This window comes from Eimeria tenella, genomic scaffold (genome assembly GCF_000499545.2).
Source record: "Eimeria tenella Houghton genomic scaffold, Eth_scaff19, whole genome shotgun sequence".
Classification (NCBI taxonomy): Eukaryota; Apicomplexa; class Conoidasida; order Eucoccidiorida; family Eimeriidae; genus Eimeria; species Eimeria tenella.
This window is the reverse complement of record NW_013541739.1, coordinates 235,081-251,331: the sequence shown is the minus strand read 5'-3', so window position 1 is coordinate 251,331 and position 16,251 is coordinate 235,081. Positions and strand designations below refer to the sequence as shown.

The 16,251-nt window shown below is 51.0% G+C and overlaps 3 protein-coding genes across 3 annotated transcripts; 2 read left to right on the top strand and 1 right to left on the bottom strand.

Moving 5' to 3' along the window:
• Positions 1 to 2,455: 2,455 nt before the first annotated feature.
• Positions 2,456 to 4,779, top strand: ETH_00007885 (uncharacterized protein; the record flags this gene model as incomplete). Its single annotated transcript, XM_013374060.1, has 5 exons — positions 2,456 to 3,070; positions 3,181 to 3,289; positions 3,792 to 3,904; positions 4,411 to 4,488; positions 4,633 to 4,779. The coding sequence occupies 5 exons, from the start codon at positions 2,456 to 2,458 to the stop codon at positions 4,777 to 4,779; spliced, it is 1,062 nt and encodes a 353-aa protein (XP_013229514.1).
• A 1,634-nt stretch (positions 4,780 to 6,413) lies between these two features.
• ETH_00007880 (DNA-directed RNA polymerase II largest subunit, putative) lies at positions 6,414 to 14,068 on the bottom strand (the record flags this gene model as incomplete). Its single annotated transcript, XM_013374059.1, has 12 exons — positions 6,414 to 6,523; positions 6,701 to 6,844; positions 7,016 to 8,375; positions 8,596 to 9,090; positions 9,228 to 9,503; positions 9,707 to 10,349; positions 10,497 to 10,762; positions 10,955 to 11,677; positions 11,832 to 12,171; positions 12,399 to 12,570; positions 12,896 to 12,989; positions 13,094 to 14,068. 12 exons carry the CDS (start codon positions 14,066 to 14,068, stop codon positions 6,414 to 6,416), a joined length of 5,598 nt encoding a protein of 1,865 aa, XP_013229513.1.
• A 955-nt stretch (positions 14,069 to 15,023) lies between these two features.
• Positions 15,024 to 15,441, top strand: ETH_00007875 (small nuclear ribonucleoprotein E/G, putative; the record flags this gene model as incomplete). The annotated part of the gene is made up of 2 exons (XM_013374058.1): positions 15,024 to 15,093; positions 15,245 to 15,441. The coding sequence occupies 2 exons, from the start codon at positions 15,024 to 15,026 to the stop codon at positions 15,439 to 15,441; spliced, it is 267 nt and encodes an 88-aa protein (XP_013229512.1).
• Between the last annotated feature and the right edge of the window lie 810 nt (positions 15,442 to 16,251).

Below are 16,251 nucleotides of genomic sequence, written 5' to 3'. Positions count from 1 at the left end.
TCCACAGCAAAGCCAGTGCAAAACTGGCTTAAACCCCTCCGCCTAAGGTTCCCCAAGCAGGTGAGCTGCTTCCGGGGAGCATGCTGACAAGGCCTTGCTGTAATTTTGGTGGCTGCGCGTGAAAACGTTCCAAAATCTGCATTAGACTTCCTTTGCATTTGAGCCAGAAAAAATAAGAGACCAGAGTCCACAAAGTGGTGCTGGGGTACCAAGGTGGTGCTGGGAAAGAAACTTAGCGATTCACATGCGCAATCGCCGACGCTCCGGAGCGTTTGCCGCCGTAGAAATACTCAGCCCAGAAATCCAACACGAAACTGGAGCACGTCCTGACCAGGCCGAAGAATAAGTGCAGCCCGCTCCGCTGGATTCAATTAGATCGGAGTGGATGTAGGGCCAACGGGCTGTAGACAGGCAACGAAAGCATCAAAAGTTATCCAGGCACAGACAGCCCAATTTAATTTCAGTGCGATTTGCTTTGGAGCACTTCTGCATTAGAGGCTGGGACTGTCGCGACCAGTAATTCACCCAGCTTGATTATTCATAGGACTCACACGCAATGCTGCTCAAGTTTCATCCATGAACTGTACGGCTTGGGCGTAGCTTCAAGAACATTTCTCTGCAAGATTGCACAGCTATGCCAGCCGCACAGCCTTCTCTAACAAGAGGCGCTCATGCTTACAAAATATCTTGCGGCAGCAGCAAATGCCTACAGGCCCGTAAAGATTATTTTATAGCTAGGGGGCACCACATTGCAGTACTTAGGCATGGCGTACCAACAAAGTCTAACGGTCGAAGTACTGGATTCCTCAGCTAGTGAATTTACTCACGCCGTCTGTCCTCTTATCTTTATCTAGTTCAGGCCACCCTTTGCTTACGCGTAGATCTCCTTCTAACGGCTTTAATCTAATTTGTGTAAGCGGGCCTCGAACGACTCTGATAGGGAGCTGTTAACCTGTGCCGGAATCAATTCCTGCCCTGTAAGTCTGCATGTAAGACTGCCCGTTTGTGGTACAGTTACCGCCTATTGTGGGGTGCTACGCGGTTACACTATCCCTATGGTCGTACTCTGAATGATCCGTTACTTTCGCCGTAGGACCATAACTTCCGCGTCCCAAATACGTCGCCCAACAGGCAGAATAGTCCTTACTTTCTGAGGCGCACGCTTAAGAAACTGCCGCACCAGGTATTATCTCATTGCCATGAGCTGCTCCAACCTCCAGTTCTGCAGCTTCGTCTTCTGGATCAAAGTCATATGTGGATTTCCAAACACACTGGAGAAAATGGATGCGTCTGAACTTTCAGCAAGCTGTTGCTCTCCTGCGTCAGCGGATTCAGCATGGTGTACTACTGTAGTCTAGCACACCTTTACAGCGTCCTTGTCCCAAAATCAGATTTAGTGTTCTAGAAGGATTATTGGATGAGCTGGGGGACCAAGTAATCTAGTGGGGAGGAACTTCTTGCTTTGTGCCGACAGTGCTCTGTGCTTTGCTGCAGGCTGCATTTGCGGGTACAACCGTCACAGCTGTAGCTGAGGAAAGCAGTATCACTCCTGTTTTACCTCGACTTTCTCTTCATTCTCTCGTAGTCTCCTTGAGTTCCCAAGCTACTCACGAGTCAGCCCGCCATTCTGTCATCCCATCGTAGTAAAGTGTCGCAACTGACGTGCTTGAATATCTGTCAGAGTCTTCTTGAGTTCCCATGCTACTCACGAGTCAGCCTGCCCGTCCGTCGTCCCATCCTAGTAAAGTGTCGCAACTGACGTGCTTGAATGTGCAGGAGAGAAAGTCTCGCCAAGTAACTGCTGAAAGATCCACTGTAATAGCTCACTTCACCGGTAATTTAACGCTCGGAATCCCAGACACGCAAACGCATGCATGGGCACCTGTACACACGGCACAGTGCCGACAGTATCCGAGTACCACTATCCCTCATAAGGGTGATCATTAGTCTAAACGAGTGCGCTGAGCAGAAAGTATCGATATATGGGAAAGTTAAGATTTCATGCGAACAATTCACTGCGTTGGAGTTTCAATCAGCCCCAGCAGTTGCCACCGAGAAGGGCTGTGCTGGAGCAAAGGCTGCAAGCGGTGTTCATAACCTGCTCCCCATCTGAGCTTGTTTTTGATATAGCTTTGTTTAGTGCTTAAATTAGGTGTCTGGATTTCACTTAGTCATACTGTAGCTACTGCAAAGTGCAATCCTGTGTGGACCGCAGAAGAGCCCCCCAAACGACTCGCCGACAACTCTTCTTTATCCTGAGGAATGTGCGCGCCTTTTAAGGGGCTTCCCCATAATTTGCCCACAACTGTTCAGTGTTGGAGCCCCATTGAGCTCCTGGCTCGTGGGGTCTTCTCTTAGGAGCGTCCAGGGGATTGTGTAGAATCTGCTGGTGTTGTTGTGGCAGGCGCCTTCTCAGTTTGTACCCCTTGGCACTACGTGTCTTCAAAAACCCACAATGGCTCTGGAAAAGGGGGGGTCACCTTGCTGCTGCTGCTGCTGCAGGGGCCCCGCCTGTACTGGTGAACCGGTCAGCGGAAGTGCTCAAGGCGGAGGGACGACTCCAACAGCAACACGAGTAGGAGCAGCGGTAACAACAGATTCATACTTACGGCAGCGTGCACTAAAAGTTTGCAGCAGGACCAAGAAAATCCCTTTGCTAACAGAGGCAGTGGAGGAGACGGTCAGGGAGTGCAGCAGTTGCCGCTGCTGGGAAGCTGCAACAATAGCACCGGAAAACCGAAGTTTCTACTGCTGCCTTTGCATGCAAGTAAGAAAGAGGAATGACTGTATCTTCTGGGCGTCACCCTGGCGAAGCAGCTTCCGCACATTTGCGGCTTTTAGCGACCCCATTGATGCAGACGCTGCAGCAGCTGAGCACCAGGAGCTGCAGCCCAGCAGAAGCAGTAGCAGCAATGCCAATGAGTCAGAAACTTCTTCAACAGAAGCACCAAAAAAGAAAGGGACAAGGGGAAAAAAAGGCTCCAGGCCTAGTCGCAACATTTACGGCAAACTGTGGCGCGTAGCGCGTGCTGCCATTCCCCTCTCTCTGGTATTCTCCGCTCTTTGCTGCGTACGTGTCTCGAGCTGTTTCTTCAGCTGCTGTTGTGGTTATTGTGTTTTCTTCTACTGCCCGAGTGTGCGTTCATTTGCGCGTTTGTGCCTGCTGTGTGGCCTTTGCAGTGTTGGTCGATCACGGGCCCTTTGCCTCAAGTTGTATTTTTATTAGGCGCTTTCTTCAGCTGCATTCCTGTTGCTGATGCTATCGCTGCACTTGTGCGCGTGCGAGAAGGCAAGTAGGGTATATTTTACCATTTCGTGGTTTGCTGCAGGTGTATCTGCCTTGTCCACGCCGCTACGGTTGGGTTATTTGCTTTGGAGTTACATTCACTGTATGCCCTTGCGACATTTCTTGGGCAGTTTCTTAATGCAGCGCATGCTGCGCGAGGCTGTGGACTTCCCGGCTGATGCACGAAAGCATTGCTGTGCGTGTACTGTAATTTGAACGCTTGCATGTACTGGTACACCTCCGTGCTTTTGTGTAAGACCTCCTGCAGCCGCTCGCACACCATTTCTTAATCTCATTATGCAAAAGAAAACCCATATGGCATGTTGCTAGGTTTGTTCACGTACAGATGCTTGCACATCGAGTGGATTTGTGTAGTGCCAGTTGCCTTGTGCTGCCTGGTTTTATGCAAGCAGCAAGCCTCCGTGCTTGCTGTGCGAGTTCAGTGACTCGCATGTTTCATTACTTATTTTAAAGGCTGCTTCCTTGTTTTTATTTTTTTGTGTAGAGCGCCTGACCATCATAGGCGACTTCGGCGTGCAGTGGAGCTTCAAGAAATTCTTTGGAGCTTCTAGGCGATTTGTACCAATGAGTCAAGTCAAAGACGTAATCATCAGCGAGGTTAGAATTTCCAAGGCAGCGCATGCATGCATGTTACAGAATGCCTGCGTGTCTTAATCTTGCCAACCCATGCGCAGATGCATGCTAGTCGGTTCATGCAGCTGCAAACAACAGTATTCATGCTGTCAGTGAATGTATGTGTGCATGCCAGTGCACGCAAAAGCGTCAATGCCTGCACGTGCATGTGCTTACTGCCGGGCCGAGGGTCTATCCTTGCTCTGCTGCCCTCCGCTTGGGAGTAGAAAAACCGGTGTAGGTGCTTGCATGTACGCGCAGATCACGTGTGTGTGCACGCCAAGACCGGAATTGCTGTCATGCCTTACTCTTCTCTGCACGGGTGCATGAATTTCGTGCGCATTGATCTTAAAGCCATGGTTGATTTACTTTGTTTGGGCGTGCTTGTTGCTTGCCTTCGCCTTTTCCATGCATACAAAGACTCTGCTGTGGTGTTTACAGTGTGATTTGGCTGCAGGGCTTGGGGTGTACATTATCTGGTGTTTGCGCAGGAAGTCCACGTCTACCGCGTCGCATATCACGTGGCTATTGTAGTAGGAGATAAGCAAGAACTCATTGTACCCTTCCAAGTAATGTTCCCGCTGCAGACTTGTGTCTCTGTGTCCTGTACTGTACAAACAGAGAGAATCCGTATCATGCATGTGCGCAACAATCGTTGTTTGAAAATCAGGCGCATGAGGCTTCATGCATCAGGTTTACGGTTTTGCGTTTAGGACTTTGAGCTTCGTCTAGAGGACTGCTTGGCAGTGTATGAAGCTCTGCATTGCCTGTTGCGAACTCAAATTCGCGGCGCCGCCAAGAGTTGCACTTCACCTAATGTTGCTGCTATACCGAGAAGACCTTCCATCTGTAGCCTATAAGGTGCTGTCCTGTCTGAATGTGTTTGCTTGCCTTGCTCTCTCTCGTTTCCCTGTTTTGACCTCCGGCCTCTGCGTGTTCACGACTAAAATGTTGCACGCATCTATATGTGTAGTGAGCCTAACGCTGTCTAGGCACTGAGACGTTGCAGCAGACCTGTTCCGTCCGATGACACTGTCCGGATGCGCATAGGCGGCTGAGGTGCATGGAACGATTGGGAAGTGTATATGGGCTGCCCTGCCGTAATCGATAACGAACAGCGCTCAAGTAGTGTCCCCACCTAATCGGTTGTTTGGACCAGAGGCGCAAACCTCTGCGGCCCTGACTAAAATGCATCCGCAACTTTTTCTCCCCACATGTACGCCTGCCCCTGATTAAGAAAAAAGACGAGGGAAGCTGAGTGATATATGCAATTAACGCGAAGAAATGCAAAGTCGCGCACGGGGAATCGCCTGCATAAATTCGCGATTCCGGAGTAGCTGCTCGTGACTGCAGCAGTCGCTGTTGGCTGCAGCTTCTGTTGATGGGCACCAAATAACGTATTACCTACTTTATCGATACACCCACCGATGGTCAGCGTGCTGTGCAGTGTCAACTCCTACAGTGAAGCAGTTCCCTAGTTGCCTCCATAATCGACGGCGTGTGTGCGTCTGTAGCCGTGCTTACTTACAGATGAGCATATATTCCAGTTTCAATGTGCATTTGTGCTCACGTACGTGCATGCACACGCGCATATATAATGCATATGGATGCACGAGCGCGTCTCCGGACACGCACGTATTCTGCACCGTGAATCTCAAGTTTTCACGTGCATCTCTTTTCAGCCCAAATAGCGCATTCACCTGACGTGAAACAAGCCACTGTCGCCGCTACGTTGTTTTTTTTTGTACTGCACTTCGAATTGATACTAATTTATTCAAAATCCTTTTGGCGCTCCCCTAGCACGGCGAGTCCAGTGAAACGAGCAGGAGATACGTAGACAACGACTTAAATACAATGAAAGCATGGATTAGGAATGCACCAGTGGTCTGCAGTGTGCAAAAGTCACGGAGCATTGGCCGCGACTGTGTAGGTGCTAGGTGGAAGCACAGTGATATTTGCACGCGTGCACTGCGCGTGCACTTCGACGAAGCGGCTACAGAAGTTTTCTTGCTCCGTAAAAATACAGTAACGCGGGAACTATTTAAGCACAGATTGACTAACTTGCACGCAAAGTTCGCCTGTTCGCCAGCTAATGCGCTTGCGCGGTCACGTACAAGGAAGACAAATATGCTTCCTTGTGCCTCCATATGCATAAAATTACTTTGTACTGCGGTACGTGTATCTACATATTTATCTGCAAGCAAGATGCATGTACGTTGTGTACAGCCCCTGCAAGAAGTGTGCGTGCCAAAACAGCAGAAACCCGCGCTGGGCTCCTTAAAAACAAGGAGTCCTTCAAGTATTGAAAAAAATCACGTGGTCCTCGACAGCGACCCACGAATGGCTGGCATTTGGCAGCAGCTTCCACAGGAGTCCCATCAACTTCACTTTACGCTGCCCCTGTCCGACTGTTCCAGTGGATAGCGAAACGTTGGGCATGCCACTTGTGCTCCTTTGGACATCTCTTATGGAACCGGCTCCACATATGTGGAGCCTACGAAACCGCCCCACCTGACGCAGTTTCAGGTGAACCCTCTGCGTTTTCCTCTGTGACTTCCACGTCTTGAGCGACCTCAGTCGCGAACGGATTCGGAGAAAAAGGATCTGAAGAACCAACAATTTCGCAACACGAATACATTTCGTTTCCACAACTCGCTTCTTGATCCTCAACAAAGCCGTCTTCTTAGCTCCAGCGTCTCTTGACCGATTTGTTCTAGGAAGCACAACGAAAATAATGCAAAACTGGGCCAGCCTCTGCATTATCGAGCTAAATGTGCAAACCTGCAGGCTCATACGCTGGAGAAGTCGGCGAGTACTCCTGTGCGCCCTCTCCGTAAGAAGGAGACGCAACTCCGGCCACCGGAGACGTGGGAGAGTACGCAACAGGCGAGGTAGGTGAGTAGCGTGGCGACTGCACTGAGTAAGCTGCATCAATCGTTCGTAGACACGCCAATAAGTAAATCAAAATGCAGCTTTACGAAGGCGAGTCGACGTAGGGATGAACTGGGAAGTTGTACATTGCAGGCGTCTAACGCACACTGTTTTATAGACACGGAATACAAGAAGCTTTCAGAATTCAGTGGAGAGATAATGAACTGCCCTTGCCTGGAGAGTTGACGTTGCTGTATCCCCCCGACTGTGGGGAGTACACTGGCGAGGTTGGAGAATAACGAGGAGAAGTGGGAGAGTAGCGTGGGGAAGTGGGTGAGTAGGCAGGCGAGGTGGGGGAGACGGGGTCCGCGACAGGTGAGGTAGGAGAGTAAGAAGGAGACGTTGGCGAGTACGCCGGCGAAGTGGGCGAATACGACGGAGAAGCGACGTTCTGGTTGGGAGAAAAGGGAGCTAGTGGGGCACTTACAAGAGGGGAGGTAGGGTTCATGCCCATGGCCGAATAGACAGGTGATGTGGGCGAGTACGAGGCCGGAGAGGATGGTGAGTAGGCCGGTGAAAAAGTTGGGGATGTTGGAGAATATGAAGCGCTGTAAGACGGAGATGCTACGTTACCCGCACCATCTGCATCCCTGGTGTTCGGTTGGTAGTACGGACTCTGAAGAGGAGAAGACGGGGAGTAAGACGGGGAGAACGTTTCTATCGCGCCCCCAACGACAGGAGACGCCGGCGAAAAGTAACCCTGGCCGATAGGCGACATGGGATTCTGTGCCTCGCGAGGAGAAAAGCAAGAAAGAGGAGACATGGGGGATGTAGGGGAACGAGGTGTCTGCTGAGGCGGTGAGAATTTTCCGCCTAGTGCCTGGGTGTCAATGAGGCGACCATCAGCTGCTGACGGAGAAGTGGGGGAGAGAGGGTTCGATGGAGATTGCGCGAAGGAAGAATACACAGTTGAGAATGGCATTGGCGAAAAGACCGAAGTCACGTTGTGCGGAGACGGCGTGCCGGAACCGTCGGGCGACATGCCGTCAGCCCCGCCAGGTGAGGCTAAGCCCTCAAGGGCTAAATCTTGTTGCGGCTCTACAGCTCTGTGTGCGTCTTTCAGTTTCTCTTCATCTATGAGCAAGTCAACATCTCCTGTCCCCAAGGGGCATAGCTGACCTAGCATGATGTTCTCTGTCACTCCTCTCAGGTGATCAGTTTCTGCAAACACTGCCGCCTCCATCAAGATTTCCACCGTTTCCTCGAATGAGCACTTCTTCAGGGGCCCCTTCTCGACCCTGTTGATTCCGTGCCGAGTGATACTCATCAGGTAGCCCTTTTGAGTCATCGTGTCGCACAATATCGCCAGATGACGGTAGTTCACGTAGCTCCCGTCAAAAGATATGACAGCCCTCAGTTCCCTCAGAAGCGCACGCCGCACAGCCTCAATGCCCAGCACGTCGAAGATCTCTGTTATGTCGTTGCTGGTCGTGCGTGTTGAGTCCACGCGGGGACACGTCAGAACCTCGTCCAGGTTGCACCCATCAGTGTCCAGTACCCAGTTGTTAACGCGCTCGAACTTTCCCTGACAAGAAAACAAGCAAAATGAACGGCTGTGCCGAAATACGGGTCTCACATGATCGTAGAACAAGACCACGAGCATGCACACATGCAAAATGCCAGCGTAGCCTAGAAAGTCTAAGGTAGTCAGCCTATATGCACTCAAAAAGCACTTCAGCACCGTTCGTAGCACCATGCGTACGTACGCCCGCCGGGTGCAACCGACTGGCCTACTGCCGACGTACAGTTGTTTCGTTATACAGTGTCCTCGCCTCCTCCCGCATGTACACCTTGGTAATGCGGCTGACCCCCCTTAGTGTGATGCCAACGAGACAGTGCAGCATGAGTTTCTGGAGGAACCTATTTTCGATTTCCGAGGACTGGTCGTCACTGTTTGGGTCTTGTTCTTGCCCGTGCTTTTTGATGCGTATTCTTAACACCAGTTCGTCAGAGTTGTCATCCGTCCAGATGCAATCCAGCTCATCATTGTCGAATTCTCTGTATATGGTTTCACCTATTTCCTTCATCGTAAGCTTCTTGTCAATCATCACCTTCGAATCGAGTTGCACCCTCAACAACCACCTGCCTAGACTCTGCGGTAGTTCTTCGTCATCCGGGAACTCGTAGTAATCTGACACCCACTGCTTGTCTTGTGGCACGATCGTCTTCGTGGGATCAGGGTCATAAATGACTTGCGCCATCGTGCATACCTTTTCCAGCGTCGTGTGCTCCAAGTGCGTCTGGCGTGAAACACAAAGGGAGAAAATGGCACAAGAATCACTAAACGAACGCGGATGCGCGCAGTATGAAAATGGGAAAAAATAAACTGCAACAAAACACGAAAAGACTATGAAAGGGATCCATGTTCAAACCCCACCTGCACGTCTTTGGCTCTCTCCTGGTCATAGGCGCCTTCGTCGAGAAGGTAGACCGTCAAACTAGGCGTCTTCACTGTTTTCGCGACATTTATCAGTTCCTTCAGCCGAGGCACACCTAGCGTTACGTTCTTAGAACCGACACCCGCAAAGTGAAAAGTGTTCAGCGTCATTTGCGTGGCAGGTTCTCCGATAGACTGAGCAGCAATGGCTCCTACACATTCCCCAGCGTGAGCCAGAGAACGGTGAAACTGACGCTCCACTTCACCTAGCAACCACTAATACCGCAACAACAAACAGTACACACAACGAGCGCACGTTATGCCTGACATGAAACACTTGCGACCTGAACACATGTACTTACACGCGCAGATGCGTGTGTGCATGCACAGATGGACTTGTATCCACACGCACATGAAAACAGTCCTACTCTTCATGTCTAGTCTACTGAACTGCACAAACAAATATCAAGTTCGCCTACGTGGACAGCCTTCGCCCCAAGCTGTTCCCTTTCAAGTAGACGCCTGGAGTTAAGAACGGTCCTCAGGTGTGCCTTCATAAAGATTGTGGCGTTCTCCTGCACCTCCGCTGAGATGGTATCCGCCTTGCACGTTTGTTTGACAACAACAAGTTTCTCGTTCAGCAACTCCTGCACGCTCTTCGCGATCGCAACAGGGTCCTGCTTCCGCAGCTGCTCGACAGAGGCTGGGAACTGTGCCTTTGCGAACTCGACTAGTCTCATAATGTTGATTGGAATGTGCTGCTTTACTTCCCCATCTGGGAAAATAGTCTTGCAGAGCCGTAACTTATCTTCTTTTATGGTCTCAAACTCATCTTCTAGGACCTGCTGGGCCGCGAAATCGACGGACAAACGAGTGCGCAGCTCCTCGTCTAAAATCCATCCCTTTCCGTAGCTCTCTTGATCAAAATGATGCTTGTAAACACGCCTTATCTTCTCCGAATCCATTTGCATCAGCTCTATAACTTGGTCTTCAACGAACTCGCCACTCATGCCATCCTCCCCATAAAGAAACTGTAAAACCTCCTGAGCGCTGTTACGCACGGTTCTGTCGTAACTTACTTTCACGTCCTCCATTGCTTTCATCAATCGGCGCTGGATGTACCTGACGCAGACAGTCAGACACATGCGGGAACTCATAAACCATGGATGCTCGATTACCTGGATATCCATGGATGGGCCTACGCTTCCACGCGCAACTGCGAAGCTTCAAACCTCCTATGAGGTACAATATAGATCAATCCAGACTCACCCAGTTTCTGACGTCTTGCAGGCAGTATCAATGATACCTTCTCTACCACCCATAGCGTGAAAGAACAGCTCCTGCGGCAGTAGGCCTGTGAGATAGCTGTGCTCGACAAAGCCTCTGCTTTCGGGAGAGTAATCGAATTTGCTGAAATGCGGCAGTGACCGATTATTGAAGCCGAAGGGAATACGCTTTCCCTCTACATTCTGCTGACCCACGCATGCCATAATTTGAGATATGTTAATCGTGCTCCCCTTCGATCCAGCTAACACCTGAAAGCGCATGGAACACAACTAACTACGAATCTGTGAACGCGTGTAAAAAACTGTTTCGCGCACCGAGTGTAAATTATCGTAGTAAGACATACTGACAGTCTTGAACACAGGGGGTCTAGAGCCTCTGCAAGGGCCCTCGTATGTCCCCACAGAGCTAGACAGAAGGCACAAAAGACGCTTAAGAAGTACCATTGCCATGATGTTGTTGGATTCATCAAGCTGTTCCGATGCGATTTTCCCGGATTTCTCTCTGGCGGCGTTGAGTTCTTTGTTGACACGCGCTTCAAAACTTTCACGCAGACTTTTACCCGGTTGAGCTTCCAGCCTCCCCTGGTGAGCAAGACGCGTTAAGTGAGCCACTTCGTCTTTAGCCTCTTTTAAGATCTCCTCAACCTTCTTGCACGTCTCCTGGGAAGTAATGATATCGCTGCAACCCACCGTGAATCCCTGGTGCAACAGCCAAAAATTCACCAGTTTCTGAAGTGCCCCCAAGAAGTCTTTGGTACGCTCGGGCCCCGCTTCGTTCCAAAGAAGATGAATAAGGGAGCCGCTGGAAGACCCCACGGTCTTCTTGCAAATCTTTCCCGCAAGAAGCTCCCCTTGGCGAATAATAACCCTTTCGTCCCGTTCTGAAACAAACAAGTTCTCCTTTTTCCGGTCCACGAGCCCGCCTACATCCCTAATCATGTTGATCCGCATCCTCGTATTGGCACCGCCACCACCAGTGCTCGTGTTGAAGCAAAGCAGCAAAGAAAACAACTGCTTGCCCGTCCACAGCGGCTCGGGACAAAGGATTGCCGGGGAAGGGACAATGCCATCCCAATATGGGATTTGAAGCAGCAAGTCGAACACCATTGGGCGCGTCAAAAACGTATCGCGGCGAGTGAACTTGCTAACGGCCAATAGGGAATCCTGAGCATAATCGAGGGGTACAAACCGAAATGATTAAGACGACCGTAACAATAACGGGTAACGCGCAGTCCACCTCATCTATGCTGACTGCGTCAATGACCATCACATGGAAGCTTACACGCCGGGACTAGGAAAACCGAAATCGCAAGCATACCTGCACGATTCCCATGACGGGTTTGTTTCCTTGGGGTGAAACAATCTGTTTGGGTACAAGCATGAGATGCTTTATTTCTGCTCTTGTCTCTTCGCTTTGCGCCAAGTGCAGATTCATTTCATCCCCATCAAAGTCTGCGTTGTACGGTGAAGTGACCGAAAGGTTCAAACGAAAAGTCGAGTACGGCAGTACCCGCACCCGGTGTCCCATAATGGACATCTTGTGCAGAGAGGGCTGACGGTTGAATAGCACGTAGTCTCCGTCTTGCATGTGCCGCTCGACGCGGTACCCAACTTCGAGCGCCACCTCCCCTCCTTTCTTTGCATGCCGCAAATCAAACCTGTGGGAAAGGAAACCATTCAATTGTCTAACCTAAAAGTGCACCTCTAGTGTCGTTGGCAACCAGTGAAAGAATGGCCGGGCAGCGAAAGGGTAGCACACAAAATAAGACAACGCGGCCAGGCGTGTGTGTTAACATCTTGATTACACATGACTCCTGAAGCCATAATGTTTGACCGGTGGGAGATATTCCGAACCGCACAAAGCAGGGCTGTGGGCATAAGCTACCTCGTCCCATCTTCTCTAATGACATATTTCGCTCCCGGCCACTCTAATGGCCCCTTCTTCACCAGTTCCTTTAACTTGTTGATGTTCAAATGCGTTACAAATTCTGGATAGGTTAAGGTCATCGCGATGCTCTTGGGCACACCCACCACGTCGATAGGTAGATTCGGGTCGCCTGAAAACACCAAGGTAACAAGAACACTGCAAGCGGCGGATAGGAATATGAATGAAGGGAACAAGCGAATTCCTCGTGAAGCAATTAATGCAACCCAGTGGAAAAATTCACAGTCCCCTGAGCAACGAACCCTGACTGCTACACGGAAACCATCCACGGAACTCTCAAACGCATCGTCGGGTCCTTTACACCGTCTGTAAATAAGCGCGAAAAAAGCCCATAGCCCATCCATCTGGGCAGTGACATTACTCACAGCACCCACTGAAGCAACTAATGTTATCACTGTAGTTAAATTCTTCTTCAGGCATCAAAGGGCTGAGCTCACCAGTAATAACAGTCCTCGCGGAGAAGTCGACGCGCTTGCCCATCAGGTTCCCTCTCAACCGGCCCTCCTTCCCTTTAAGTCGTGATCGAAGAGCCTAAAGCGAACATGGCGCAACAACAGCATCTGACATAGAGATAGCCAACACGCCTCATTGTTGACAGCCTGGAGATGATGCGTACTGGTAGCTCATGTTCGCACCTTGATGGGTTTCTTGGAGCGCGTAGTCGCTACTGGTACCCCAGGAATGTCATTATCGAAAAAGGTGGTAACGTGGTACTGCAGCAGGAGGTTCATTTCCTGCAGAACAGCCGAAGGCACTGAGTCTCCCTGTCTTTTGAGCGAAGCGTTTGTCTTGACAATGTCTACAAGTTTCAGCGTCAAGTCATCTTCGCTCCTAGTGTTCCCGTTCTGCACACTGGGGCGGACTGCCGGTGGGGGAATGGGTAAAGTGCTGAGAATAAAGGACGCCGGATGAGCTCTCTCAGGGTCGAAGCCCAGCAAACGTATGTCTTGTTCGGGCACCCTCTTAATGATAGCAAGTGCCTCCTCAGGGACCAGCACACGTCGCAGGTCCTCAGGGGCCTCTTCGTCTCCTTCCGCACCCCCCTTCTTCTCTGGGAATGCCACCATCAGGTTAGGCCCCTCTTTAAAGTACCGCGGCTGCAGACAGCCGCAGCCACCACCCACGCCCGCAGACTCCTCCGACATATCATCTTCCATGTCACACCTCCTCCTCCCCGCGCATAGGTCGACCAGCCGCTTCAGCCGTTTCGCAGGAGCCTTTACTTGTGCTGCTGCCTGAAGTCTGGGATCGTTGCGGGAGACAAGAAGGCGACCGCATGAGCAGCAGACGCAACGGAGGACGCGCAAAACTGCTCCTATGAAGCCGTAGTGGTATACGGGCTTGACGAGGTTGAGATGGCCAAAGTGGCCTGGGCAGTTCTTGACGTCCATGAAGCAGGTTTGACATTTCAGCCGATAATCCAAGGTGCCCAGACGGAGGTCATTTAGACCGTTTGCCTTCGGCAGCCCCTGTTCATAGAGCTCCGCGCTCGTTATTTCGCATACAGACATACGCTGAATCTGCTCGGCACTCAGCACTCCGAATTGAATCGCCCCAACCCGCTTATACGGGCATGGGGAATACGGCGTGGCCAGAGAGAGTGTCGCCATTGTGTTACTCCAAATTGAGCAGCAGGCGAACGGCAATGACGAAGCCTAAAACAGGCAAGGCCTATTGGGGGCAAAGGAGGCCCCGGAGAATTGAAAGCAGATATGCAGCGAGCTAAGACCGTAAATAAAGCAAAGATAAGCCCCGTAACAAACAAGAAATGAAGGACCTGGGGATTACCGCGTTTCCAGTTCAGGAGTTTGCAGCTCGCAGCGCGCTAGGGCGCCGCGAGCTGCAGAGGGGGCGGCCTCTAGTTTGCGTCAAGAAGAAAGCTGAAGAAACGATGAATATTATTCCGTTTGTTCAGCGACGCAAGCGCGGGAAGCGTAGAGGAGGGCAGGATCTGCTCAACCAGCGCGGGAGTGCGTTGTAGAGAAGACGAAAACATTTGCGGCACACCCGTCTTCTCCCTCGCTAAATAAGCAATATGCAGCAAGTTAGAAAATGGGGGGAAAGAAATTTAGAATGCACCGAGCAACTTTCCCCACGTCCAGTCTCTCACCATGCGCGCTCTCGCATGCAGACAAAAAAGGACGGGGCCTTTGCTTGTCATGCCTTTACCCTGCGTCACTTGCGGCCTCTGACCAATTCATTTTTGTCCGGTTTACTTGCCCAAGGTTTACGCCGTATTTTACCACTGCTTCCGGACTGCCCTGCGGCCGAACGTAGGACTCTTGGGAGCGTGTCCTCCTCGACCCCGTTGTGGGAAACTGGTGCGCGTCACCCTGAGCTTCGCTGTGGGAAAGTGGGCAGCTTCCTCTTTCTTGCTTCCTCCCGCAGTTTCTGCTCTTCGTTTTGTTTAGCAGGGAGGGAAGGAAAGAGAATTTAACGTTCGCAGAACAGGATAAGACGCTTTTGCCCGTACACGGAAGCGCGCGGAGCAGGAGCTGTTGCAGCAAAGCTAGCAAGAGGAGGGCACCACAAACACTTTAAGCTATTTTCCTCAAATTATCAAAGATGCCGTCCGTCATCGGCAAGGCTGGACCTCCTGCGGACCTTCGCCGCTTCATGGAGAAGCGCTTGGATGGTACGGCAAACACAAATATGGTAACCCTCGCGCTATCTAGTTCTGCATAAGCTACCATAGAGGAACCCATATCATGTCGCACGTTCTGCCTCCATGTTTAATATAGAGGTGTTTGAGTGCTATTTTTCTCTTTTTCTCTGTATTTCCGCAGTTCACCTCAGCGGGGGCCGGCGCGTCGTGGGCGTGATGCGGGGGTACGATACTTTCATGAATGTTGTTTTGGACAACGCACTGGAGCTAAGGGGAAGGCCTGGCTCCAAGCAGGTGGAAAGGAACGAGCTGGGAATGGTAGTCATTCGTGGAAACTCAATTCTAGACTGGGAATGCCTCGACAAAGTGAGGCCGTAGATGCAGCAGGGAGGTGACGGTGCACACCAGACCACGTGGGAGAGTTCGCGACGAATGACCAACTTCCATGGTATTCTTAGGGCTCCTGAATATGGCTCGGTCTCTGTGTTTTGCAAGTGACGGGGTGGGGATTCAGTTGCTGGGTGCTCACGTGAAAAATTTCGCTGTAGCACTTAAGCAAGAGCTGCTCACTGCACTTTGCGATCATTTGCGCATGAACTATTGCATCAGTTGTGCGCAATACAGATTTTCCCGTCGTGTCGCTTCCTTTCGAAGATCGCTGCGCAACAAGGCAAGCTATGAACAGAAAAACGCGCATTACCCTCTTCAGTAGTGCTTCATGTGGTGATTGATTGGATGCATCAGTGAAATTTTCGAAGGCTAGGCGTCTCCTGCTTGATGCACAGGCCCACTCGGGGCAGCACAGCTCACACAGGCAGCAGAGATTAGAAGCAGTGACGTTGTGAGTTTCACGTCTTACTGCACCGGACTAATGGTTCTTTGTAGTCAGTCCTTTCATTGGTTAGCTGTTGTAGGTTTTATTTGTGTGACAGTATTAAGTTAGGCTCCCGCTGTTGTGAGCTGCCTATCGCAATAGAGCAACGTATTCCGCTACATCTATGGGAGGCATCAACGTGTAGGAAGAACGCGAATTCGGGGTTGGTTCGAAGCTTAGTGAGCGGGAAAGCATATCTCTTATTGTCAGAGTTGAGACGCACAAACACACACACGAATATTGGGGAGCCGGGCTTTCCTGCCGTTCCCTTCACAGCTCTGTGTTGGGACGTCAAGTATCTGTGTTGGGATGCC